Source organism: Eretmochelys imbricata, chromosome 9 (assembly GCF_965152235.1).
Source record: "Eretmochelys imbricata isolate rEreImb1 chromosome 9, rEreImb1.hap1, whole genome shotgun sequence".
Lineage (NCBI taxonomy): Eukaryota > Metazoa > Chordata > Testudines > Cheloniidae > Eretmochelys > Eretmochelys imbricata.
In genome coordinates, this window is record NC_135580.1 from 17,721,287 (window position 1) to 17,747,683 (window position 26,397).

At 40.4% G+C, this 26,397-nt stretch overlaps 1 protein-coding gene across 1 annotated transcript in view; it reads right to left on the reverse strand.

The window, feature by feature from the left end:
• Positions 1 to 635: 635 nt before the first annotated feature.
• LOC144270210 (uncharacterized) overlaps positions 636 to 26,397 on the reverse strand; it is a 286,613-nt gene continuing 260,851 nt past the window's right edge. Inside the window, exons 26-38 of the mRNA XM_077826532.1 lie at positions 21,511 to 21,639; positions 21,295 to 21,423; positions 20,077 to 20,205; positions 19,045 to 19,173; positions 17,648 to 17,779; positions 11,898 to 12,026; positions 10,266 to 10,391; positions 9,330 to 9,458; positions 7,828 to 7,956; positions 7,256 to 7,384; positions 6,133 to 6,261; positions 1,691 to 1,819; positions 636 to 682 (exon numbers count right to left, since the gene is read on the reverse strand). Coding sequence (XP_077682658.1) covers positions 636 to 682; positions 1,691 to 1,819; positions 6,133 to 6,261; positions 7,256 to 7,384; positions 7,828 to 7,956; positions 9,330 to 9,458; positions 10,266 to 10,391; positions 11,898 to 12,026; positions 17,648 to 17,779; positions 19,045 to 19,173; positions 20,077 to 20,205; positions 21,295 to 21,423; positions 21,511 to 21,639 — 1,595 coding nt within the window. The remainder of the gene's footprint in view (positions 683 to 1,690; positions 1,820 to 6,132; positions 6,262 to 7,255; positions 7,385 to 7,827; positions 7,957 to 9,329; positions 9,459 to 10,265; positions 10,392 to 11,897; positions 12,027 to 17,647; positions 17,780 to 19,044; positions 19,174 to 20,076; positions 20,206 to 21,294; positions 21,424 to 21,510; positions 21,640 to 26,397) is intronic.

Sequence of the window (26,397 nt, forward strand, 5' to 3'; positions counted from 1 at the left end):
TTCCCACAGCATCCTCAAAAGATATACCTTTCTTCTGAAATGAAAAGGGGATGTTTCTTTGAGAGCCACTCAATGGTTTGACTTTGACAAACCAGCAAAACTGAATCTACATGAAGAAAACCCATACAGATTCCATTCTGTTCTCTGGTAGCTAGACTCTTTTACATAAACCAGATCTAAGCTTGAGACCTTGGAGTTCAAATAGGTATTATCACCAGTCTCCTTGTCAGCTGGGTTTAGAAAGCCACTGGTATTTAATGTGGCTTATTGTAAATGTGTATATTACATTTTTTATCATGATAGTCTTGAAATATCAGTATTGCTAAAAATATTTTCCCCCACATGTAATTCAAACAATACGTGACAACGGGAATCTGAAAGAATGTCCAGAGTGGATTAATTGAGAAGTAGGAGGTTAAGAATAAATAAATGAAACAGGTTAGAAGTTTTAAAAAGGGATCCAAACTACTTATTGGCCACTGTTGTCTTCCATGAAAAAGTGTGAATATTTCAGCACAGTTCAAACTGAATTCAAGCAGTTCTTGTACCCAAGTTTAAATACTGTCTGTGCCTATAAAACAATTCATTTATTAGTCCAAGCATTACTGTTGTAGAGATCTTGAAAAAGCATTCCCTCATTCCTGAGTTTGTTCTTCATAAGAAGGAAGTTTTGGAGGGCCTCCTAGAGAATTAAGTAGAAATAGTTTTGGGGCCATATAATGCAACTGTATGAGATTTAATATAGGTTACACAATAAACATTTTGATAATGCAGCCTCCATCAGCAAGCAGAGGACTAGGTGATGCTTGTTTCCTAGGTTATAGACAGAGAGAATGACCTCAGTAATAACGGCAAAGGCCACTTGCATTTAGATCTTTCATATCGATGGATCCTAAAGTGTTTCCCAAACTAAATGCAGAATTGTATGGTAACATTAATGAACTGTCAGCACTACATATCACAGACGAAAGGGGTAATTTAAACTAAGGACCCTGGGAAAGAGTGTCATGGGGTTTTTAATACCCTCACAAAGCAGAGAGGATCTCTATTTTCCACTGTCTCACCTACCCATCGGGCCATCAATAGCATTTCAGCTTGGTATCTCGTAATTAACAATAGGTAGATATGTCATTGAACTTCGAGTGTATGGGAGATATACATTGATCATTAACTTCCTTCTTTACCTTCCTGAGGCTGTGAGTTGAACAAATTTTAGGCATGCCCCCCCGGGGGTGGAGGGAGGGGGCAAAAGAGGTACAGCTGTGCAGTGGGAGGCATTTACAGTATTACGTGTGGTAGGCATTCAGGCCTTTGTCTTTGTTGAGGGAAACTAGCTTTAAATTGCATCTGGGACTTCAGTGGGCCCCCCCCCTCAGACATGCTGAATAAGTACATCTCCCAGCTGGTCAATCCTCACCTCCTCCTGGAATGTTCCTATCTACTTTGATGGCTGCAACAGCTAGCTTCAGGCCCTCTAGCAGAGTGGCTAACATGGGTCGCTTAAACATTCCAACCCCCTCCAGGTGGACTTTCTGCTGCCAGGGGCTCAGAGCCCACATTCCACTGGCACAATCCCGTGGAACCCAAATAGTGACAAATCTGGCCTTTCAACTGCATTCTTTCCCAAGATAAGCAGACACTTCTTTGAAATTTTCTGTTTAGAAGAGCTACCATCTCTTTCCTGTGTTACCTTCTTCACAGGTTGGCCCCATCCACTTGGCAGGACACATGCAGCTCCCATTGTGAGGATGACACTGGGATTTGTTGGCACACTGGCATCTCAGAGAGCAGCTGGGGCCATACTGGTCTGACCTGCATTCTGGAAGGGCAAAACATTTCAGCAAATGTTTACTGCACAGATTTAAAACCGCTTAGTGTCTCTGACTCAGCTAAGCACTTTGGGTAGAGAAGAGGGTCTGAAAGGAAAGGAAGAAGCAGAAAAGAGGAGGGGGGAGGATATGGGTAAGGAGAGGAGAACAAGGCTTCTTCTCAGGAACCAATAGAACCATGTGTCACAATTCATTAGAGAAGTTCAGTATAAGACATAGGCCCTGACCTTGGTAGAAGATGGGGAATGGTGTAGAAAACATATAGAAAACAGGGCAGATTAACTTTGAGCCAATATCAGAGTTTCAGGGGAAAATGTCTCACACAGTTTGAAGCTGGGGATTTTTCTCCCTGAGAGATCATGAAAATTCCTGGCTTTTTCACTGGAAAAAACTCTGAATGGCTCAACTGAGAATCGAAATGTCATTCTCCATTTGTGATCTGGGTGTGACGTGGTAAAACTTTGTTGGGGTCAGCTCTGGAACAGAAAATATCACTGACTATCGTTATTTGCCCATTCCAAATTGCTGAAGGTTTTTGTTGTGTTAAAAAGCTGACCTCTCTTTTGCCTAAGGTAAATACTCATCTGTATAAAACAAAGAAAGGAGGAGAACTGACTTATTATCCTGTATGATTAATTGCCTTGGACCTTGCTACACACCTCCACTGCTCATCTAGCATACTCTGTTAGTACCATGAAAACAATTAGAGACCCAGACTTGCTAAACAATAAGAAAAAACACACATTTTGGAAAGCCTTGAAGCCTGTGTTTGTCATCCACTAACTGGTCCTGCCTCACTGGTCCAGCCAATTCATGGTCAAAAAGTCTTAAAGAAGTTCCCAATATGAGAACTGTAGCAGGTATGAGAGTGGATGGTGACAAACTTATGCCCCCTGAACTAAACCACTGAAAGGGAGTTGCGGATTTCTTCAAGCAGGCTATTGTCATTTTATAGATTCTTACTGGCTTCCACAATTACCCAGTGCAATTCTTGGCTCTCTATGCATGGCACTATGTAATCTTCACATAAACCAAGACAGGCAGAGTCAATCTGAAAATTATTTCATATCACCCTTTATGACCCTAAGAACCTCTCAATGCCAACTGGCAAAGGGTTCACTGTTCTGTAACAGCAACTTCTATCAGGCCCAACAAACTCACTACACCTCCACAGTGCTTTCATAATATTTATCCAAAAAGGGTCATGTGAGGTGCCTAATAAAAAGCTTATGTCCTACTGAGTCTCATAATCATTGCAAGAAGTACAGATGATATTTAAGGAGTTGTACTTATGTACTAAAAATATATTTTAGATTCTGTGCCCTAGGCTGGATTGACAAATAGGTTTTGCCAGGCAAATAGATGTATATTCACCTGTTTGCCGAGGTTCTTATGTAGATTAAGCACTGAAGACAACACAATGGAAGCCTGTTTTGGATATGGAGACAACACCAACACGTGAAGGCAACCGCGGGGACAAAACAATGAGTTTTGGGAAATATAAGGAAAAGCAAAAGGACATCTTGTTATCCATCACTGAGGCAGCAAAAAAGAACTGTGCGTTTTGCATCCATGAAAGGTGGATCTCAACCATTTTCGCTGGTAATGTGGGGAGTCATTTTAGGTTAGAAAGTGCTTTAGACTAGGGATTTTAGCCTGTTAAAGATAACTTTAGACTCTAAGAAGTGTGCTGTACTTTTTGTTTTATATGTAACCATTTCTGTTTCTATTATCCCTACTCAGTATCTCTGAAATCTTTATTTCTGGTAATAAATTTATGACTGTTTTCACTATAACTATATCTCAGTGCTGTGATGTTATAAAGGGCCTGAGTTGTACCAGCCAAGCTTTGCCTACACTGCTCTCTGGGGGACAGCAAAGCTGGTAATTCTGTGAGTATCCTATGAGAGGCTGGATACTACAGGGAGACAAGAGTGCTGGAACTAGAAGTGCTGGGGGTGCGGTAGGTGTTATGCCCATCATGCAAAATTCTATTTACCGATTCTATTCACCAGGCTAGTAAAACATCATTATGCTTTTTCATGATCATCTATCTCCACTGCAAGAGATGAGTAAATAGGTTTTGTGCCTCATTTTCATCACACCTTTTCAAAGTTGTTTATGCACTTAGGATACATGCCTGGAGGAAAACGTAGCAGCAGGCTGGGAAGGCAGGGTGCTAAATACATTGTAAATAACAGCTCTTCCCCCCCAAAGAACTCATTGTAAATATAAAGAATCTTTTCCCTTTCACTGCACCAAGCAGTATGTAAATAAAAATGTTTCCAATTGCCGTTTCAGCTACTAACCCACGTGTGGGGGAATTCTTCGCTTGGTCTCAGAAGCTTGGTTTTTTCAATTAGGAAATGTTATGAGACAGGGTCTCCTGAACACCTCTGGACCTGATTTTTATTTATGTAATACCACATTTTCATGATAACAACAAAGTGTATTTAAGACATCTGTTTGAAAGTCTGCAATGCTAATTTACCAGAAAAAAGAGGTCCCATAAAAGCTTGTTATATTCTCTCTTTTTTTTTAATTAACATTTTGGCTGTTTAATGGGTGCCTTACCAGAGTTCAAATTAAAATCAGGCCTTTTATCTTTATAGCTGCTGCATAGTCACAGCTGTTCACAGTTATATCACAGATGAACGGAGCCTAATTGAAAATAAAAACGCAAATAAAACCTGCTCCATAACTGCTTTTCATGGATGGGGGTTGTGACTAGCAGGTTTAAGAAAATAAAAATCCCTCCCTTTCTTTGAAAGAAGCAGAAACTTTGCTCACATTTTCAACGCTAAGCTTCCCCCTTGCGTTTCATTTCTGCCTAAAGTCACTGGCAAGATCTTTGGATTCATGCAGCCTTACTCACTGTATTGTGTGGTTCAACTCTCCATTCAGACCACAGGGTCTGGAGATTGATTTTTGACCACAGGACAGTGCAGCAGGGGAAGCAAGTCATTTTCTTTTTTAGCTTTTGGGTTGCACCAACTTGTAAGTTTCCAGCAATTATTTAACCTCTCGTTTTCATTGATAATGTGCTCCATTTTTAACTGCTTCATGCTATTTCCCAGAACAAAAGGACCCTTGAAAAGTGGTTCTGGTATTCTCCAACTGAGATCTTAAAATATTAGTAGTGACTCAGCATGTTTACTTTAGTATTTTTTACCTTTTATAATGGGGACCTGATTCCGCGCTCAAGTTTAATTCCATTTACTTCAGTACAGTTACTCTGGATTTCTGCCAGTGTGACTGAGATCAGAATCTGGCATGAGGATTTTAGCTGCCATCTACACTCTGTCACAACTACCACAATTTCATTAGGACTCAGCTGTTGTAAAGAAAAAACTAGAATTTTCTCCCCCACTTTTATAATTTTGATACATAGGGAAGAATTCTACCTTGCTGAGCAAATCAGTTACCTAGTACACACTCCAAGGGCCTGCTGCGTGCTGGGGAGTTTACTTGGATCAGGGCCTGTAAGAGTATGTCTACACTGTAATTAGACACCTGTGGCTGGCCCATGCCAGCTGACTTGGGCTCATGGGGCTCAGGCTAATGGGTTATTTAATTGTGGTATAGATGTTGAAGCTCAGGCTGAAGCCCAAGCTCTGGGACCCTTCCACCGCACAGGGTACTAAAGCCCTGGCTCCAGCCCAAGCCTGAACATTTAGAGCTCCTTAGCCCCCATCAGCTCCCAAGGGCCAGCTGTGGGTTTTTAATTGCAGTGTAGACATACCCTAAGACAACTTCTGTAGCCCAGAGCCGGCAGTAGCTGCTATAGCTCCTGTATTATTGTTCTCTGGGGACAATGGTCAATGTTTCCACATGAGGGTGGAATCATAGATCCTTGACACAGCTTTGGCCTTGGTTTGCAAAGCTCTGCCCATAAGTCTGAGTGCAAAAGCAAGCAGAAATATCTCCGAAGTCCAGTTTACAGCCCCCTGCAAGAGTCCTCCCTTACTCTGCACAGTTGCTGTTTGTGAGTTTCTGAATGTATCCATTGGTAGTGTGTTGTTGTAAAATAGAGGAGAATAACATTTTAGGGATGGTCCACATACAGTTTTTCTACCACTATAACTATATTGGTTTAGAAACTGATATAGTTAAAAGTGGTACCACCTCCTTAAAAAGGTTCTTATATTGGCATAGCTTATTCCCACAGGGAATGAGCCATCCTGATAGCAATCCTGCATAACTGCACCCACACAAGGGGGTTGTACTGATAAGTTTCTAAGCCCATGTATAGGTACAAAAGTCTTGTGTAAATCAGCCCTTGAAGGGTGTTTAATGATCTTACCAATGGTGCATTTGTCTCCAGTCCTGCCAGGTGGGCAAAGGCATCTTCCAGTTACAGGTTCACATGAGGCTACTCCTTCACAGTCACACTGATGCTGACATTTGTCTCCAAATCTTCCAACATTACAGCCTAACAAAAAGAACACTTTTTTATGTGCTGTACACGCCAATAGCAAGAAACATGTTATTTCGGTAGAATCTTTCACTCATATCTCCTAGAACTCATGAGCTCGAATGTGAATCTAGTATGAATTGCCACACTTTAATGAAAGACTTACAGATGGAAGAGCCTTAATACTTGCATACTTTCTTTTTATTCAGGCTAAATCTAATTCAACCTATTGCAGGTATTTGTAACATGCCCCAGCACTGTTGCAATTAGGTACTTCATTTGATTTTTAATCAAACAACCAGCAGAGAAATGTTATGTAACTTTCAACATGAGAGGTAAGAATACTCACTTAATCTAGTTGATACTCTTATTTGAAATGTTAGTGGCAAACTTAAAACTGTATAGAAGCAATTTGTTTTATGAAAGTAACCTGTGGAACTCATCTAATCAATGAGACCAAGTGCTTAGCATTATTCAGAACAGGATTCGACATTTATATAGGATACGAGAATATCCAGAGATCTGAGTAAACAACCCAAGAGTTTAGAGTTTCAGGGCATAATCCAAGCTCTAATAAGGGTCACAAAGAATTTTTTCCTATGGATAGATTATTCCGTAACTGTCTCCTGCAGGTTTTCTTGTGCCTTCCTCTGAAGCAGATGTTACTGTCCACTACTGGAGAGAGAATAATGGACTAGATGTGAATGCAGTATGGAAATAGCTACATTTCATTTGCTTTTTAATGATCTGAATATCTGATAGAATGTCATAATTTTTCCTTTGGGAAACATTCTTTCAAAAAGACGAATGTTAGGGCATGACAAGCATGGTGTGATTGTGGACAAGGTCATTGATCCAGATGTTTTTGATAGAACAATTAACAGTGAAATGGTTAATGATAAGATTCCACAGTGTCCAAAAATAAATAAAGTCTTCTTTGAAAAATACAGAAGTAAGAAGACAGAACACATATGGTGCCAGGCCCAAATTACATAAAAAAGTTTACACACACCTTTTTCACACTGGACACCTTCATAGCCTTCAGGACAAATGCACTGTCCAGTCACTGGATTGCAAGTAGCTCCATTTTTACAATCACAAGAGTGAATACAGTTTAGACCATAAAATCCAGCAGGGCAGGCTGGGAAATGAAAGGTTACAAATGTTATTTTGGCAACGGGACAAAAGTATATGCAGAAAAAGAATACACCATCCTGTAAGTCTGAGAGTTTCCTGCTATATCTGCAAGAAGAGAGTTAACAATAATAATTATTACATGGGCCCCACTCATTCTGCAAGATACTTGAGCATATCTGTGGTTTTAAACTTGTGAGTAGTCCCATTGACTTCAATGAGATTATGTGCTTGAAATTATGCACATTCTTAAGTAGCTTGCCGAATCAGGGCCGCAAAGAGAGACAATTTTTAACTGAAACGCCAAAAAGTGCACATGACTGCTCTGGGTACATACATAATTTTATTGCTGGACTATAGAACTACTCAGGCCCTTGCTTTAGGATCCACTAACACAAACCGCTGATGCAAAGTTGAGGCCTTCTTTCTCTGAGAGGATTGTCTACTTACTGTGTTCACAAGAGTGCCCATAGTAACCTTCTGGACATTGGCAGCAACCAGTAAACCTGTCACAAGATCCATTGTTCTGACAGGAGCAGTTTAAGTGGCAATCAGAACCATATTTACCCGGGGCACATTCTGTTAATAAAAAGAACAAAAAGTTTTATTTATCCACACTTCACACTGGAAAGACACGTAAGGAAATAATACTAGTCAGAAAAGATTTTATAGAGCTAAGAACTATTTGTTGTGAATTTCCTCCGCACCTGTGTGAAATTTATCTGCTTTATGGGTTCACTAAATTTCTGCATAACTGGGAACAACTTAACAAATTTGTGAGAGAAATATTTTTCACTATCTGGATGTTTATGCAATACTGAAAAGCCATTTTCTTTCCACAATTCCCATTTGTGAATTTGTCTTTCCGTATGGTTTATACTGATGAAAAAAAGTATAATTGCACGTTCTCAGAATACACTACAAATGGCATCATTTCAGTTTTTTTTGTACCTACATCAATGTTTTCTTACTGTTAAATGTAAAGCATTAAATAAAGTACGTTTTCTCAGTTTCTGTTGTATCATATATGGATGCCATTAATTATTAAGTAATTTCTAATGGAAATGGAAAGAACTCTGTTTCACACCCTTGCATAATTAGGTACCTACCATAGCGAACTAAAACCCTTCACAAATTGTTGATAGCAAAAGTGATCATGTATCAATATCATCTGCTTTTTTGCAGAAGTGTAGCTCCTCCATTGCCAAGACATTCTAGAGTTTCTGGAGCAAGTCACAACAAATAGGTATATCTGGAAACTCCTTGCTTCCATTTCTCACCAGTTCCATATCTAGCTGCCATTGCTATGGATATGCACAAATCAGCATGACTATCCAATTCAGAGGCCTGTGGGTGGGGGCATACACTAAACAAGATTTTCTTTCTGAGGTAGCTCTCATCACTGTAGCATCTAAATCACTGGAGTAAGCTGCACATAGGGTTATCTTTGGAAAAATATGTAAATATACTCGGATAGCTGGTGTAAGTTGGCCTAGGTCCCTCAAAGTCAGGAAGCTACACTGATTTACACAAGCTGAGGATATGGCCCAACATTTGTTCAACTGTGTTAGGGACATAAATGTCCACAACAATGATGAAAGTACCTGCTAAGTCACTAAGATTAATCGGAACCTGCCCTCACTGTCTGAGGGTTGGTTCATTCCTGCTAGTGCAGCCTGCAGGGTTTTTTCAGACCTAGATTTGGAGAGGTCACTAACACACAGCTCCCAGTAAATTTCCTATAGAGTAGTTTAGTTGTTAGGATCAAAACATCAGGCTACTAGTGACCCTTGCAAATTACTGAGAAGGTCCAACTAATAATATAACTCATAGTCTTACTTCCAAAAGTGTTGCATGAATTACTGTACAATGCCAGTGGCAGTTCATTATAAAATCTGATACTGCTGCTGACCTCTTCTTTGTTGAGTCAAAAGAGAGAGAGAAGATACTACCTTTCTCACAATAACTTCCTGTCCAGCCAAGTCCACAGGAACAAGATCCGTTCACAGGGTCACAGATACCACCATTCTTACAGATACACCTTAGCTGGCAGCTGGGGCCATAGCTTCCCTGGGGACACACTACAGCAAATTAAAGTTGTTAAAAAAAAATTAGCCTCAAAGAGGATGAATGCAAAAGAAGGAAACGATGAATGCAGAAAGTTCTCTTTACCGTATGTTACACATACTTGGTGTAACAGGGCACTTGGGCCTTTGGGTGTATGTGAACACCTCTGCCCTGTGCTGTGCCTACCCACTTCTCCACTGCCCTGTCCCTCCCTTCACTTTTCTTTCCATTTAGCTTATCCCCTCCTAACTAACCATCCCCTTGCCCCAAAAGAATTATTGTAGAATGAACATGACATTTGCTGCCATTGCAGTCTTCAGTCTTGTGTGTTCACCCCATCCCCAACCTGGTGTCTGCCCATGTCTGTCTTGTCTATTTAGATAATACACTCTTTGGGGCAGGGACTGTCCATTACTCTCTACAGTGCCTAGAAAAATGGGGACCCTTTCTTGGTTGGTCCTTAGTCATGACATTAATAAACATGATTATTAGATGACATGCTGAGGGCAGTGCAACTTTGGGTTGCTTTGTCTTATTTTGAATATTTCTGTGTTAATGCAGAGGAGCCTTGGGCAAAGAAACTGAAGCTGCACAGTTTGGAGCAGCTACAGACTCAGCCCACCAGCTTACACTGGGTTACATTTAAAACATCATTTTGCTCCAGAGAGATAAGGAAATGCAGCGATTGCTCACAGAATGAATTCCTAGGGGCATAAATAATGGCAATTTATTTACATCTGTGGGGCTGAGATATTTCTTTTTCTGACTGCTGCAAGTAAATGTTTAGATTGACAGGGTGCCCTTGGATCTCGTTCTGTTACCTTGCTGACAACTGGGTCCAATTTGGCCAGGTGGACAGTAGCACTTGCCAGTCACTGGGTCACACTGCCCTTTACCACAGGAGCACAACAGGATGCAGTCCTTCCCATAGCGGCTTACAGGACAAACTAGAGGAAACATGAACTTTTCTCATTAAACATGCCAGCTGTCCAGACCCTTGTTTCTTTTTGTAATCTAAGGCCCTTCCTTTTAATCAAGCAGACTCCTCTAAGCTGCATTCAGCTTGGTTTTGAATCTGAAGAAATCAGTTTTACAAAAAGAAAAGTGTCCAAATATTTGCTTACGTTTTTCCTCTGAAATTTTACTTGACATTAGGAATCTTCTACCAAACATTACTGTGAAAACAACGAAGCTTCCTAATGAAAGTGGAACCAAGCTTCACTAGAGTATTAAATGGTGGTCCCGCTTTAAAGTAAAGATTTCCTCATTCCCATAACACTGATATTTCATTTATTGATCAGCAACAGTTCAGATTATCAAAAATACGGTGAAGTGTTAAGTTTTGTAAAAAAAGTTATAGTGAACTGCAAAAAGTAATTGAAAAAGCTAACAAGGCAGTAATTTTTTATTAGCATTAGAGTCATAAATTATGAATGGTAAACTAGATTGCCACGGTTAGATGGGATTTACTGAAGACTTAATTACTTTCTAGTCACTCAGTTTTTATGAGGGTGCCAGTGCAAAACTTCAAGGGCCAGAATGTGGAACTCTTTCTCATCCTCATGAGCATTTATTCACATGAGTAGGCTCACTGGCTTCAAACAAACTTTTCCTGTAAGTGCTCATCCACCTGAAGCCTGAGAAAATACAGGCGAAAAACCCCATCATCTGCACACCCCTAGTTGTTGTCTACCACCCCACACTGGAACTCATATGGGGTATCATTTATCAATTACAACCCACAGAGATCTTTCCCCAACCCTCTCTTCTGGCCTTCAAATGACCCTCCAGTCTCACCAAGCTCATCATCAGAAGTAAGCTCTTCACAGACCAGGCCATAACAACTCAAAGTGGCACTAGATCCTGCCAGAAAAACAGATTCTAAATGTCCAAACATCTCCATTGCTACAGTGATAAATACCCTCCACAACCTTTCAAGATCCAGGGGTCCTACACATGCTTATCACAACATGTGGTGTACCTCATCCAGAACATCTAATGCCCCAGCAACAGCTATGTGGGTGAAATCAGACAATGACTACACTCTTGAATGAGCTCACACAGAAGAATGATAAAAGACCAAAAAAAAAATATATATCCCTATCCTACGTAGGTGAGTACCTCAATAAGCAGATTTGGGGCAAAAAAGGAGGAGTGTGACCTCCTCTCCCAATTTAATCTTGCTCATGAAGAGACTGGACACAGAGGCTGCAACCCTGGGTCAATCGTGCCTGCTTCACACTCTCATAAGGAAGAGAAAATGCATTGAAAGAGAATTTTTCACAAAGCTGGAATCTCGATTTGCTATTGAGTGAAGGGTTGGTCAGGATCTGCCTGTTGTTTATATACTAATAAACTACTGTTTATCTTCACTATTTTCAATTAATGCTTATTTTTCTCTCTTGTCAGTATATAGATTTAAATTACCCCTTTAATTTTTAATGAACTCTTACTTTTACTACAGTCAGCTCCAATGAAGCCAGGAGGACAATCACAGGTTCCTGTCATAGTATCACAGTGGCCTCCATTAACGCATTTACATGCCCTTTGGCAGTATGGACCATAGGTACCTTGTGGACATTCTGTTTTAAAACAGGAAAAAAAGCAATTAGGAAATACTACTTGTGTGACCCTACAGTTTCATAGCAAGATCACTTTGTTACCCTACACCTAAATTTTGTTTTCAACCTCTATTTCTAGTCTAATTATTTGTTCTTATAAAACCAATCCTAATTTGCAGGCTTTTTTTTTTTTAATTGAAGCAGCAGAAAGTCACTTTAACCTATGTTGGTTTTCTCCAAACTGCATTTTTCACTGTAACGTGAGCCGTAATCCTGGCCTGTGAATGGAAGACTGTGCAAGTGTTTCAGAGAAGAGGACATGGGGGATTTCCATAGACTCACGAGTTACACATACAAATGCAAAACTGGGAATTCTTTTTCTTAAAGGGAGACCTTGTCCTGTAATAACCCAAACAAAGTGGCCTTGGCTGGAGTACCAGTGCCATTCATATATGAGGATAAGCTGTCCATGAATAATTTGTCTGACGTAGATTTAAATAGACTTTTCAGGTGGCATTGTATGCATGTGCCTTGCTTCAGATGTCTTCTTTTTGAAGAGCAGTTTATTATGGACAATGCTAGGCAGATATCCATTCTCTCCAAATTTGCATTTATCTAGATAGAGATTGACATTTCATGTTTCCTCATTTCCCTGATACATTCAATGGTAATGGACAAAGCCATTTCCCCAAAACACAGCTGGTTATTGTACGCTATTTCAAGGCTCCAGTGCTAGGGCCTGATTCTGATCTCATTTACCCCACTGTCAATCAGGAGGAACTCCCATGAAATTACATTCTTATAAAAAAGTGGGGGAGAATCAAGAATCAAATGTTTATTGATGCATCAGAGTATTAAATAGATTTTCCTAATGTTCAGGGCTGGATTAAGGCAACCCAGCGCTCTAGGCACACCATGACAATGGGGCCCCACGCTGGTCCCAATTCACCACTTGGAGAGAATCAGAGGAAGTGGCATGGGATCCCCTTTTCCTTGCCAGGTACAGTAGGTAGCCCCCACCCCCACCCCTTGGGAGCTGCAGAGACAGCCATGTGATGCCCTCTGCCCATGGATAGAGTAGTAGCAGGAAGGGTGTATCACTTGGGTGGGAGGGCTGGGTCCGCTGCACTCTTCCCCCGCCATACCCATGGAGTTCTCTGCAGGGGTGGTGTTGGCAGGTCCCCTCAGAGCAGTGGGTCTTGGAGTTAATATCCCATTGTGATACATGGGGCAGTTTGCCCCTCTCAAAGCTGTTTCAAGCTGTCTGCAGGCTCAGGCATCAGATACACTCAGGTTACGTTTTCAAACTTTTCTCCGCAACTGTGACTTACTTAGGTGAAAGCTCAGATTCTGCTGTAATCGTATGATTCTAGGAGCTAAGCCCAGCTGCTAGCAACAGCCCTCTGGTGCTTGTACTTTAGACCAGTTCTGGAACTGTTGGCCTCTGGAGGTGCATAGTGTGTTCCCTTTTCCCTAGTGTATGGTAGCAATTTCTAGATCATCAGAAGCGTGAACGCCTTTCTATGTCAGCTGTGCTGAGGATGGCAGTACAGCCCTTTCTAAGGCAAACCATTTACCAAGACAATTCACACTGACACTCGTTGCTGGAAATGACATTCACTTTCTCCCACTCTAAAAAAGGAAAGCCTGTGGCCATACTGGAAATCCCCACCGGAGTATATATGTGGCCAATTTCTAGCCACGTGTCTCTTCATACTTTGTACTGTAGGAATTTATGGATGTTAATAATTCACTCTCTTTCTTCAGTGTATAAAATCATGATTTGTGTGGATAGAGAAGAAATCCTTGCCTCCTCTGAACTGATCTATACAGCACCTCAGAACAGCGAATGCAGTCGGGATGTCTTTTAAAAATAACATTGGCTGCTACCCACAGATACCAGATTAACTGTACTAAATGGACATATGTATTTACAGAATATAGATTCTCTTTTGTTCCATAGGTCCTTTTTACTCAGTACATCGCTTCCCCCTATCCACGGGAAGAGCAAATCTGAGAGTTAAATCAACATCTCTCCCTACGGGGGTATGATAACACAGACTCACCCACATACTGCAGATTTTACAGAATAAATTTTGCAACTTCATGTACACAGTGAAATGTAAATTCTTGCTGTCGGAGAGAGACCCCCCTATAATGTTCTTTCAATATCCACTAAGAAACAGTGTCAAGGAGACATCTTCAGTATAATGATTTCATTTAGCCTCTTTTTCAGTGGCTTCCCTACTTCCTTTTAGTCTTTGTTTGGCTTTTTCCCTTTTTATTCTGCTTCACTCACCTAACTACTTTTTCTCCTCTCTGGCAGAGGTTTCAGAATTGTTTCTCAGTTCAGGCTGACAAGGTTTCTTCCATGACTGGACGTGGTTCCAGTAATATGTGTAATTCTTCCCTTCCCAATGTACTTATCCTTTTAACTTCTTATTTATTTCAGTTCAACAGGGAGCAACACAAGCCGTGAAAACACATCTGCTTCAACATTCAACATAATTATCAGCAAGTTGTTCTCATCTGTTACTACTTTCCAAAAGGCTTATATGCAGACAGCCAGGGCAATTTACACAGAATCCTGCCATTTAAGTAGGCTATGCATCCACAAAGAAGTTTAGTTTATAACCACCAGTTATCTAATAAAGACATTTTCTAATTTAACAGCTTCCTGTACATCAGAGTTATGCTTTTCTGAGAACTGCAAGAACAGCAGCCAGATTTCTAAATCATTTCCTGATCTCTTCCTTCTGTCTTGGGTTAGTTTTGCCATGATCTAAATTCCTTATTCTAATCCTAAATCCTGAGTTAATCCAGAATTCATGCTTCTAGATTCTTTTGTACCAACAGTATATACTCGGGCTTTCCTTACCAATATTAATTGCATCTTTTGGGGAAGTCTTCATTGCATCTGAGAGTTAGCATCCCAGCCCGAGTCCACTGACTTGTGCTAGCAGGCCTTGCACTAACTGTGTAGACATTGTGGGTCAGGCTGGAACTCAGGATCTCAAGCCTGGAGCTTGAAAGCTCAAGCGCCAGCCCAAGCTGTAACGACTACACAGCTACTTTTAGTGTGCTTGTGAGAGCCCCAGTGACACAACTCTGTGGACCCGAGCTGGGTGGCTCGTTTCCACATGCAATACAGACATACCCTTGAAGTGTCCCATTACCTACAGCTTTAAGGTTGATCATTAGTAGTTGGAGCTGATGAGGTTGGTCTTCCCAGCTGAAAGTTCACCAGGCTCAAATACATCTGTAAACAACGCAGAGTGGCAGTGTTTTTTTTCTATCCACTAGAGCCATTAGTTTTTTTTTTCTAATTTTACCACACTCAGGCAGACTTGCCCATCCACAGAGTTATGGCTAACAGATGGGATTCGTATTGCTAGTTTACCTGCTTCCTCCGTACCTTGCCAAAAGACTATTTCAATTCTCTACTCCAAACTTGAGAACATGGAAGTCCAATTGCTCTTGGCTGCTGGAACCCCAGTTTCCCAGCCAGTTGCACCTTTTATGGATATTTTCTTGAACCTTTTTTCACAGTATTATAAGTACAGCCGTTGTTGCCAGAAACTGTTTCCAGCAGTATCCAACCACATGTTGACTGGACTAAGGCCAACTTGACTTCTTTGGGAGTGGCTTCCTACACTGCGCCCAGTTTCAATAGCATACTGAAAGCTTCTTCAGCATGGGATAGAACAGGCCTGATTCTCTTCTCAGCTACAGCAGTTTGAAGCAGGAGTATTTCTACCAAAGTAATGGTGCTATCCCAGTGCAAAGGTGGTATTAGATCAGAATCAGGCCCTCGATCTCTTGCAGCACAGATCCCCACAACGAAACACACACTAACTTTAAAATCATCTGGTTATACTCCGACAACTTGCCACTGATTGGTGAAAGCTACCGAGCAAGAGTATAAAACAGAAGCAAAATTTAGATGCAATACAATCATTTTTTCCATATGAATCCGTATATCCCAGTGATCCTCTTATTTCTCTAGGCAGAAAATTAAACAAAACAAAATCTATTCATTGAAAATCTGCTCTGTAAGATATTGTGCAACTTCAGTTCCTATGAGGGCACTCAGCACCAGAAAGGCACAAGCCTTATACACTTTGGATGAAGTCCTGGGCCTACTGAAGTCAATGCCAAAGATCTCATCAACTTCAGTGAGGCTAGGATTTTACTCTGTAACTTCTTCCTTTAAATCATGGCAATGGTGCAACTTTTACTGTCTTAATTTTCTTATTCCAAGGCTCAGTTCAGAGGTTCGTACTCAATTTTTACTCTGGGAAGCGCCACTGAAATGAATGGAAGTTTGCCTATGTTTGGCCCTTGTACATCTATAGAATGACTAATAAAAGCTAAGATACTATGATCTGGGGTATTATGCTATATATCAATATATTTAAAAAGACACGGTCAAGTAACTAAGGCCCATAATGTTACTTCATCTGAACATTTATTAATCTGGTGGGGGATGTACTTCAGATTTCAAGGGCCTGAGTCTAATCTCATTTACACTGGTCTAAATCAGAAGACAGTGGAGTTACACTGGTGTACCGCTGATGTAAATAGGGGGAGAATCAGACACTGCGTTTCTATTTCTTTTTAAATACAACTCGTGATAACATTATGACAGTATGAGCTCCCCTAATCTGTTTCTACTCTAGTAGTGAAGCACAGTGTTTAACTGTTCCTGGACTTGCACACATGGCTGCTGACATCAGCACTGAAACTGCTGCCAAAAAGGGAAGCAAACCAAAAGGAGCCATTCAGAATTCCAAAGAAACAGAGAGAAAGGGGGGAAAAAGATTTTCCAAAGAGAGAAAGACCTGAGCTTGAAGAGCGAAGATGCTTTATTTTCCTTTTTATAAGAGGACATTACACACCATGAAGAGTAAAAACAAAATTAAAGCTGTAACCAAAAAAGTGATTAACTGTCTCCTTTTTAGTCACTTCACTGCATGTTTCCTATCAGTCATCACATTCCTCCACAAGCTACTTTACTGTTGTCTAGAATATCAGTCTGAGACATGTGGGTCTGGGAATATATTTTTTTATGATGGAATGCTCAGAGAATTGGCATTTTGTCTTTTAAACTAGTCACCCTTTTCCAATCCATAACAATCTGTTTAATTTGATTGTTCCTCAGAAGACCGTGCAACTTAACTGACTTTATGAATCATTTTAGATATATTGCCAATTGCAGCCTGTTTTATAATAACCATTTGTCCTTAGTTTAGCACTCAGAGCTTTCGGGAAGCACTCTGGCTTCGATATTTTGAGAGGCGAGAGCTACACAATACACATGTGTTGCTGCAGGTTAGAGGTGGATGTGTATTCATGTCACATTTCACAGAAGGGTCTGGTGTAAAAATGATTTCAGAAAATTGTGAAACATTTGTCTCTAGAAAAAACTCCTGATCCCAGCAAAAAAAAGCCTTACAATAATTAAGGGCCAAATTTGACTCCTCTTACTCTCAGAGAGAAGGACTTTATACCTGGAGTAGACTCATTCCAGGCTGCAGGTATTACTAAATATGAATAGGTGTGTCAGAATCTGGCCCCAAAGAATTAGGCTTCCCGTCAACTACTTTTCAAAAAAATTGGAATGAAGCAAGAATTATACATACTAAGGTCACAGTGGATTCCATAATAACCCGGTAGGCAGGTACATTTGCCTGTCGCTGGGTGACATTCCTCATTTTCTGCAGAACACTGACACAGTTGGTTACAGTTCTTACCATATGTGCCTGCTGGACAAGCTGAGGGAAGAGGAAATGTAAACCAATGAATTAAATTTGTCTTGGTAAATATAGCACTCAAACAAAGAGCAGGCTAAAATTTATTAAATAAAACTACTGCCTACAGAAGTATGCTGCCCTCTGGGACTCTGGTTTTATTAAATTTACTTGGGGATTACTTTGCTGTTTGATTTTGTTTTGTGCAGTCAATTTATGCCCAACTGCCAAGGGCCAGCTGCAATTTTCTTGTCACTAAAGAAAATCATAGTGTGATGTCAGGTAAAATCGACTAAAATAATAGTATAACTCAAGAGGGACCACATGTATGGATAAAGACATTTTCCCTTGTGTAAATAGTTTAAACTTTCAAGGTTGCTTTAGCACAAACATTTGTACATGTTGCATTTTGTCACTTGTCAGCCATGCTGCCTACATTTTTCTGACTGTTTAGATCTAGGTTCTTATATTAGTGCGCACCACACCATCTGAGCACCTTCGTAGAAATATCAGGCCAAATTCTCAGGTGACATAAATTGGTACAGCAAAAGCAACTTGAATAAAGCTGTGGTGGTTGTTATAGTTATTTATCATTATTTTTATTACTTAGCACCTAGTGCCACTGATTGGGCTTAACAGCCCATTGTGTTACACACTGTACACACACACAAGAAACAGGCAGTCCCTGCCCCAAAAGCTTAGAGTCTCACAGATCAGATAGGGATCGGATTAAAATTTCAATAATCAGATCTTTTTAATAGTAAAATTTATGCTCAGACAACAGGTTTCTGAAATTTTGCATTAAGGAAAAGCAAAATAGGAATCATAGAGCTTGGAGCACAAAATAAATCCAGTTTGTCTTTAAAGATAACCCCAGAATGGATGTGGTTCTTGCCACTGACAATAATAAATAATAATGATAATAAAAATACAATTTTCTGGTGCTCCGGCAGCCAAGAACAGAAGCTGTTCTCCCAAAGAACACCAATGGACGGCAGAGGTGGAAATACTGCCTGCCCTCTGGAGGGACAGAATCCTCAGGTGGACTGGACACTTCCCTGGGCCAGCTTTGTTGAATTTTGTCCCCCTGCTTGCTCTTGCAATCTGCAAGCAGAAAAATCTATATTCAGCTTTCAAGCTGTAGTCCACTTTTATTAATGCAATGTTCTAGCAGTCCTTACTCCTTCAGAGGTTGATTAAATCAGCTGTTCAATTATTTAATAAATGAATCAATCCCCTGTAGATTTTTTTCAAGGGGCAATTAGTCACATGCTTGTATAACAACTTACTTTTTTCACAGCCATAGCCAGTGAATCCTTGAGGGCAGCCACACTCTCCATTCACATGGTGACAAGGGGTACCTGAAGGGCAGTTGCAACGTTTGGTGCAGTAATTGCCATAGTAGCCAGGCAAGCAGGCTGGAATAACCAAACCAGTTTTCATTAGAACAGATTGCAGAAGGGCTTAGAAGAACCTAAAGACCAAGTTCAGCCCCTGACTGCAAGGGAAGCCGATTATTTCATGCTTTAGCCGGCAAATATATATGAAGAATACTGGTGCTTCCAAGAAGACTACCTCCCCCATTAATAAATTAATGACCATTTATTTCTGTTGTTCAAATGTTACATTAGTTCCAGAGGCAGGAGATGAATTCCAACTCACAATCAGTGAGATCCTGGCCCTTTGAAATCAATGACAAGAACCCCATTGACTTCAAGGGGGCCAGGATTTCACCCATGATCTTTCCCTTTAATGTAAACCTCCTTATGCTGCACAGAAGAAAACTTCATGTGACACTGTCATCAAGAACTACAAGTAAAAATATAAAGTCACCAAGTCGGATCTTAATTATACTTTGAATACTTCTTGCTTTTGCAAGATAAAAATCTTGGGTTTTACAGCACCTGGTGTCCGAATTTTGTCATTTTCTCTGGGTACACTAGAGAAATTTTTCAATGTGACATTTAAAAATTTATTTTATTTTAATGAAAAACTGCATGTGTCATGAAAGGTACAGGTCTGAAAGGACTAGAGACTGACAGCAATTGACATGAAAGAAATTGAAGGGACACAACGTTGATCATCATCATGAGGACAATCTGCTAACGGGCAACTCCAGTTTGACCTGTGGAGAAGAAGAAAACTACCACAGCCTACCAAAAAGTACTTCTTAAGGCTTAATTCTGTGAAATGCTGAGTTCCCTCATTGATTTCAGTGGGATCATGCCAGGGCTTAATGATACTATTGCAGGATCAGGGCCTTAATGGAGCAGACACAGTACTCTGTAGATGTCTCGGTTTTACTCTCAGCAGAAACTCACGTTTGTCGCATCGTTTTCCTCGCCATCCTTTTTCACAGTGACACACTCCACTCTGATGGTGGCAGGAAGAGCTGTGTTCACAGTCACACCGTTCCTCACACTGCTGCCCAAAGTATCCAGATGGACAGGCTGAGAGGAAAATTAGATAAGCAGAATAATGGTTCCTTCTGGTCTACAGAAAGCTGATGTGAAAGCCATCAGCCACTGACAAATAAGCTAATATTTATCTTCTGGGAGAGTTTGGGATGATGAATAGATGATACAAGCACTGAATTTATAATCTGATGAGAGTATATTTAGCATATTTAAAATTGTTATACTCAGTCCTGAATGCTAATGACTATGCACAGGAAAGTTTGCAAAGTGGCAGTAACCTGGAATCCTAAAGATCACAATGGATTGTATAGTGATGGCAATACAATACACACTGAACAACAACATACTGTGTTAATAATGATAGTAAATTGTGCCTAGACAATACTTATCATCTCAAAGGACTTTACAAGGTTGCTAATGGGAAACTGAGGCCTGAGGAAGTGAAAGGCCAGTATTTCAAAGATTCCTATGACTTTCACTGACAAATGAAACTTGTGGATTCTCAGCACGGGTAGAAAAAACAGTCCACTTGTGACTTTGCCAAGATCAGACAGCAAGTCAGTGGCACAACTTGAAACAGATCCCAAGTTTCTGGACACTTAGTCCTAAATTCTGTTTTTCTAAGGTACTTATATGCCCCACATTATTATAGTATCTGAGCACCTCACAGGCTTTAATATATTTATCCTCATATCACCCCTGTGAGATAGGGAAGTGTCCCATTTTTCTTTTGAGCAGAGAGATTAAGTGACTTGCCTAAGGTCATACAGGGAATCTGTGGCAGGACAGGGAATTGAATTTAGGTCTCCCAATCCTAAGCTAGCACCTTAGCCACTGCACCATTCTTCCTTTCTAGCCACTAGCTATCTCTAGTGCTCTTCAGAATGAAAAGTATTAAGATCAAATTGAAGGACAGAAAGTGACTCAATGTCCTGGAGGGAGAAAGAGCTAAAGTTCCAGACAAAGGAGTCAATGCAAGTGAGAGAGAGACCCTTGGGAGTTGAAATGGGCAGCCACAGCTATAGAATGATTAATAAAAATACAGGAAACATTAATTAATAAGATGCTTTTTATAGAGTCGAAATTTACAATCAGTCAAATCAAAGAAATTAGCCTTCCTACCAACATTGCACTGGTCCCCAATCCATCCTGGATGGCAGTTGCATTTCCCTGAATGTCGGTCACAAATTCCACCATTGCCACAGCTACAGTTCTGCTCACAGCTCTCTCCATACTTCCCATCCTCACACTCTGAAATCAATCAGGGCAGAATTTTATCAGAATCATAAGTGAATGAAAGGTCCAGTCAAAGCAAATGGAGAACATGATGGAACTCACCAAGTTCACAGGCTATTCCAGTCCAGCCTTTGGGACAAATGCATTGTCCAGTTACCTGATCACATACAGCCTGATTGCGACACATGCAGTGCTGTAAACAGTTCATGCCATATAAACCAGAAGGACAAGCTGTAAACAAAATTCAACATAAGAATGGCCATACTGGGTCAGACCAAAAGTCCATCTAGCCCAGTATCCTCTCTTCCGACAGTGGCCAATGCCATGTGCCCCCGAGGGAATGAACAGAACAGGTAATCATCAAGTGATCCATTCTCTGACTCCCACTCCCAGCTTCTGGCAAACAGAGGCTAGGGACACCATCCCTGCCCATCCTAGCTAATAAACCGTTGATGGACCTATCCTCCACGAATTTATCCAGTTCTTTTTTGAACCCTGTTATAATCTTGGCCTTCAAAACATCCTCTGGCAAAGAGTTTCACAGGTTGAGTATGCATTGTGTGAAGAAATACTTCCTTTTGTTTGTTTTAAACCTGCTGCCTATTAATTTCATTTGGTGACCTTAGTTCTTATGTTATGAGGAGTAAATACACTTCCTTATTTACTTTCTCCACATCAGTTATGATTTTATAGACCTCAATCCTATTCCCCCCCTTAGTCATCTCTTTTCCAAGCTGAAAAGTTCCAGTCTTATTAATCTCTCCTCATACAGAAGCCGTTCCATACCCCTAATAATTTGTGTTGCCCTTTTCTGAACCTTTTCAAATTCCAATATATCTTTTTTGAGATGGGGCGACCACATCTGGACACAGAATTCAAGATGTGGGTGTATTATGGATTTATATAGAGGCAGTATGATATTTTCTGTCTTACTATCTATCCCTTTCTTAATGATTCCAACATTCTGTTTGCTTTTTTGACTGCCACTGCACATTGAGTGGATATTTTCAGAGAACTATCCACAATGACTCCAAGATCTCTTTCTTAAGTGGTAATAGCTAATTTAGACCCCATCATTTATGTGTATAGTTGGAATTATGTTTTCCACTGTGCATTACTTTGCATTTATCAACATTGAATTTCATCTGCCATTTGTTGCCCAGTCACCCAGTTTTGAGAGATCCTTTTGTAGCTCTTTGCAGTATGCTTGGGACTTAACTATCTTGAGTAGTTTTGTATCATCTGCAAATTTTGCCACTTCACTGTTTACCCCTTTTTCCATATCATTTATGAATATGTTGAATAGGACTGGTCCCAATACAGACCCCTGGGGGATACCATTATTTACCTTTCTCCATTCTGAAAACTGACCATTTATTTCTACCCTTTGTTTCCTATCTTTTAACCAGTCACCAATCCATGAGAGAACCTTCCCTCTTATCTCCTGGCAGCTTACTTTGCTTAAGAGCCTTTGGTGAGGGACCCTGTCAAAGGCTTTCTGAAAATCTAAATACACTATATCTACTGGATCCCCTTTGACCACAGGCTTGTTGACCCCCTCAAAGAATTCTAGCAGATTGGTGAGGCATGATTACCCATTACAAAAACCATGTTGACTCTTCCTTAACAAATTATGTTCATCGATGTGTCTGACAATTTTGTTCTTTACTATAGTTTCAACCAGTTTGCCCGGTACTGAAGTCAGGCTTACCAGCCTGTAACTGCCAGGATCACCTCTGGAGCCCTTTTTAAAAATTGGTGTCACATTAGCTATCCTCCAGTCATTTGGTACAGAAGCTGTTTTAAATGATAGGTTACAGACTACAGTTAGTAGTTCTACAATTTCACATTTGAGTTCCTTCAGAACTATTGAGTGAATACCATCTGGTCCTGGTGAGTTATTACTGTTTAGTTTATCAATTTGTTCCGAATCCTCCTCTAATGATACCTCAATCTGGGACTGTTCTTCAGATTTATCACTTAAAAAGAATGGCTCAGGTTTGTGAATCTCACTCACATCCTCAGCCATGGAGACCGATGCAAAAAATTCATTTAGTTTCTCCGCAATGGCCTTACCATCCTTGAGTGCTCCTTTAGCATCTCGATCGTCCAGAAGCCCCACCGATTGTTCAGCAGGCTTCCTGCTTCTGATGTACTTAACGTTTTTTTGCTATTACTTTTTAAGTATTTGGCTAGCTGTTCTTCAAATTCTTTTTTGGCCTTCCTAATTATATTTTTACACTTCATTTGCCAGAGTTTATGCTCCTTTCTATTTTCCTCACTAGGATTTAACTTTCACTTTTTAAAAAGCCTTTTTGCCTCTCACTGCTTCTTTTACTTTGTTGTTTAGCCACAGTGTCTCTTTTTTGGTTCTCTTACTATGTTTTTTAATTTGAGTTGAGCCTCTATTATGGCATCTTAAAAAAATTTCCATGCAGCTTGTTAATTAACCTCCTCATTTTTGTGTAGGTCCCTTTTCTGAAATTTAATGCTACAGTGTTGGGGTGCTGTGGTGTTTTCCCCGCCACAGGGATGTTCAATTAAATTGTATTATGGTCACTATTACCAAGCGGTCCAGCTATATTCACCTCTTGGACCAGATCCTGTGCTCCACTTAGGACTAAATCAAGAATTGTCTCTCCTCTTATGGGTTCCAGAACTAGCTGCTCCAAGAAGAACTTTATCTCTGCATCCCGTCCTGAGGTGACATGTACCCAGTCAATACGGGGATAGTTGAAATCCCCCATTATTATTGAGTTTTTTATTTTAATAGCCTCTCTAATTTCCCTGAGCATTTCACAGTCACTATCACCATCCTGGTCAGGTGGTCGGTCATATACCCTACTGCTATATTCTTATTCGAGCATGAAATTACTATCCATAGAGATTCTATGGTACAGTTTGGTTCATTTAAAATTTTTGATTCTACACTTTCTTTTATAGTGCCACTCCCACACCAGCACGACCTGTTCTGTATTTTTGTACCCTGGTATTACTGTGTCCCATTGATTATCCTCATTTCACCAAGTTTTTGTTATGGCTATTATATCAATATCTTCATTTAATACGAGGCACTCTAGTTCACCCATCTTATTATTTAGACTTCTAGCATTGGTATATAAGCACTTTAAAAACTTGTCACTTCTTAGCTGTCTGCCATTACATGATGTAATTGAATGGGACTTTTTTTTCTTTTGACTGTTTCTCATCAAATCCTACATTTATTTTATTATCTTCCATCCTCTCCTCCTTACCAGGACATAGAGAACCTCCATTAATAGATCCTCCCCTAAGGGATGTCTCTGTTCAAACCACATGCTCCTCTGCACCTGTCGGCTTTCCCCCTGCCCTTAGTTTAAAAACTGCTCTATGACCTTTTTAATTTTAAGTGCCAGTAATCTAGTTCCATTTTGGTTTAGGTGGAGCCCATCCTTCCTGTATAGGCTCCCCCTTTCCCAAAGGTTTCCCCAGTTCTTAATAAATCTAAACCCTTCCTCCCTATACCACCATTGTCTCATCAATGCATTGAGACCCTGCAGTTCTGCCTGTCTAACTGGAACTGGAAGCATTTCAGAGAATGCTACCATGGAGGTCCTGGACTTCAATCTCTTACCTGGCAGCCTAAATTTGGCCTCCAGGACCTCCCTTCTATCCTTCCCTATGTCGTTGGTACCTACATGTACCACGACCACCGGCTCCTCCCCAGCATTACACATATGTCTATCTAGATGTCTCGAGAGATCCGCCACCTTCGCACCAGGCAGGCAAGTCATCGCAAACCCAGCTATCTATGCTTCTAATGATCAAATCACCCATTACTAATACCTGTCTCTTCCTAATAACTGGAATTCCCTCCCCCGGAGAGGTATCCTCAGTGCTAGAGGATACCACATCATCATCTTGAAGGAGGGTCCCAACTATGGGATCATTTCCCTCTGCTCCAGTTGGATGTCCTCCTTCCCTGATTTCAGAGTAACAGCCGTGTTAGTCTGTATTCGCAAAAAGAAAAGGAGTCCTTGTGGCACCTTAGAGACTAACCAATTTATTTGAGCATGAGCTTTCGTGAGCTACAGCTCACTTCATCAGATGAAGTGAGCTGTAGCTCACGAAAGCTCATGCTCAAATAAATTGGTTAGTCTCTAAGGTGCCACAAGGACTCCTTTTCTTTCTCCTTCCCTGAGACTTTCATCCTCCTCAACAGCAGAAAACTCTTATTAAAAATGCACACAAACTACAAGAATAAGAAGCCATGTCTATACGGACTATATCTGTGCAGAAATTTTACTAATGTTGACAGTTGTAATACCCTATATTCCTTCCCCCTACAACGTATACGGTAAATGTCAATTCAATTAGGAATTTTGTGCAACATTCAGAATACAAAACAGCTAACAAACTAAAGCAAGGAAACTATTTACGGTACAGGAAAGCAATGCATTCGAAGAAGGATAGTGCAAGTTAAATACATAGAACTTAACTCTACCTTGTCTTGCACCAATCTGACTGATTGTGCAAGTGATGTAAATCAGGTTTGGATCTGACCTACAGAGCCTGACTCCACTTTGATTTACACTGGAGTAAATCAGGAGTAACTCTGTTGCAACCAATAGAATTACATTAATGTAAAACTGGTTGGGAGCAGAATCAGACCCCTTCAGAACATAGTGGACAGCAATAGTTGACATTTAGTAATAGCTGAAGTTTATTAATATAGTGTCTTAGCCACAGGCCACTTTGAGGACAGCAATCAAAGGGTTTACACAATGAAATTTGTTTAGTGATAAGTGAAGAAAGTGCTTAATTGTATCCCAAAACAATGATCTCTAGTCTTTCCCATCCTCACCTATGATAGCAAGAGCTTGATTCTTCACAGCTTTCTCAACAAATAGGCTATGTACTGGTTCCACTTTTTAATGGTTAACTTTGTACGATACACAATTTTATAATTATTACATCTTTCTATCCACAGCAGGCTGATGATATTTTATA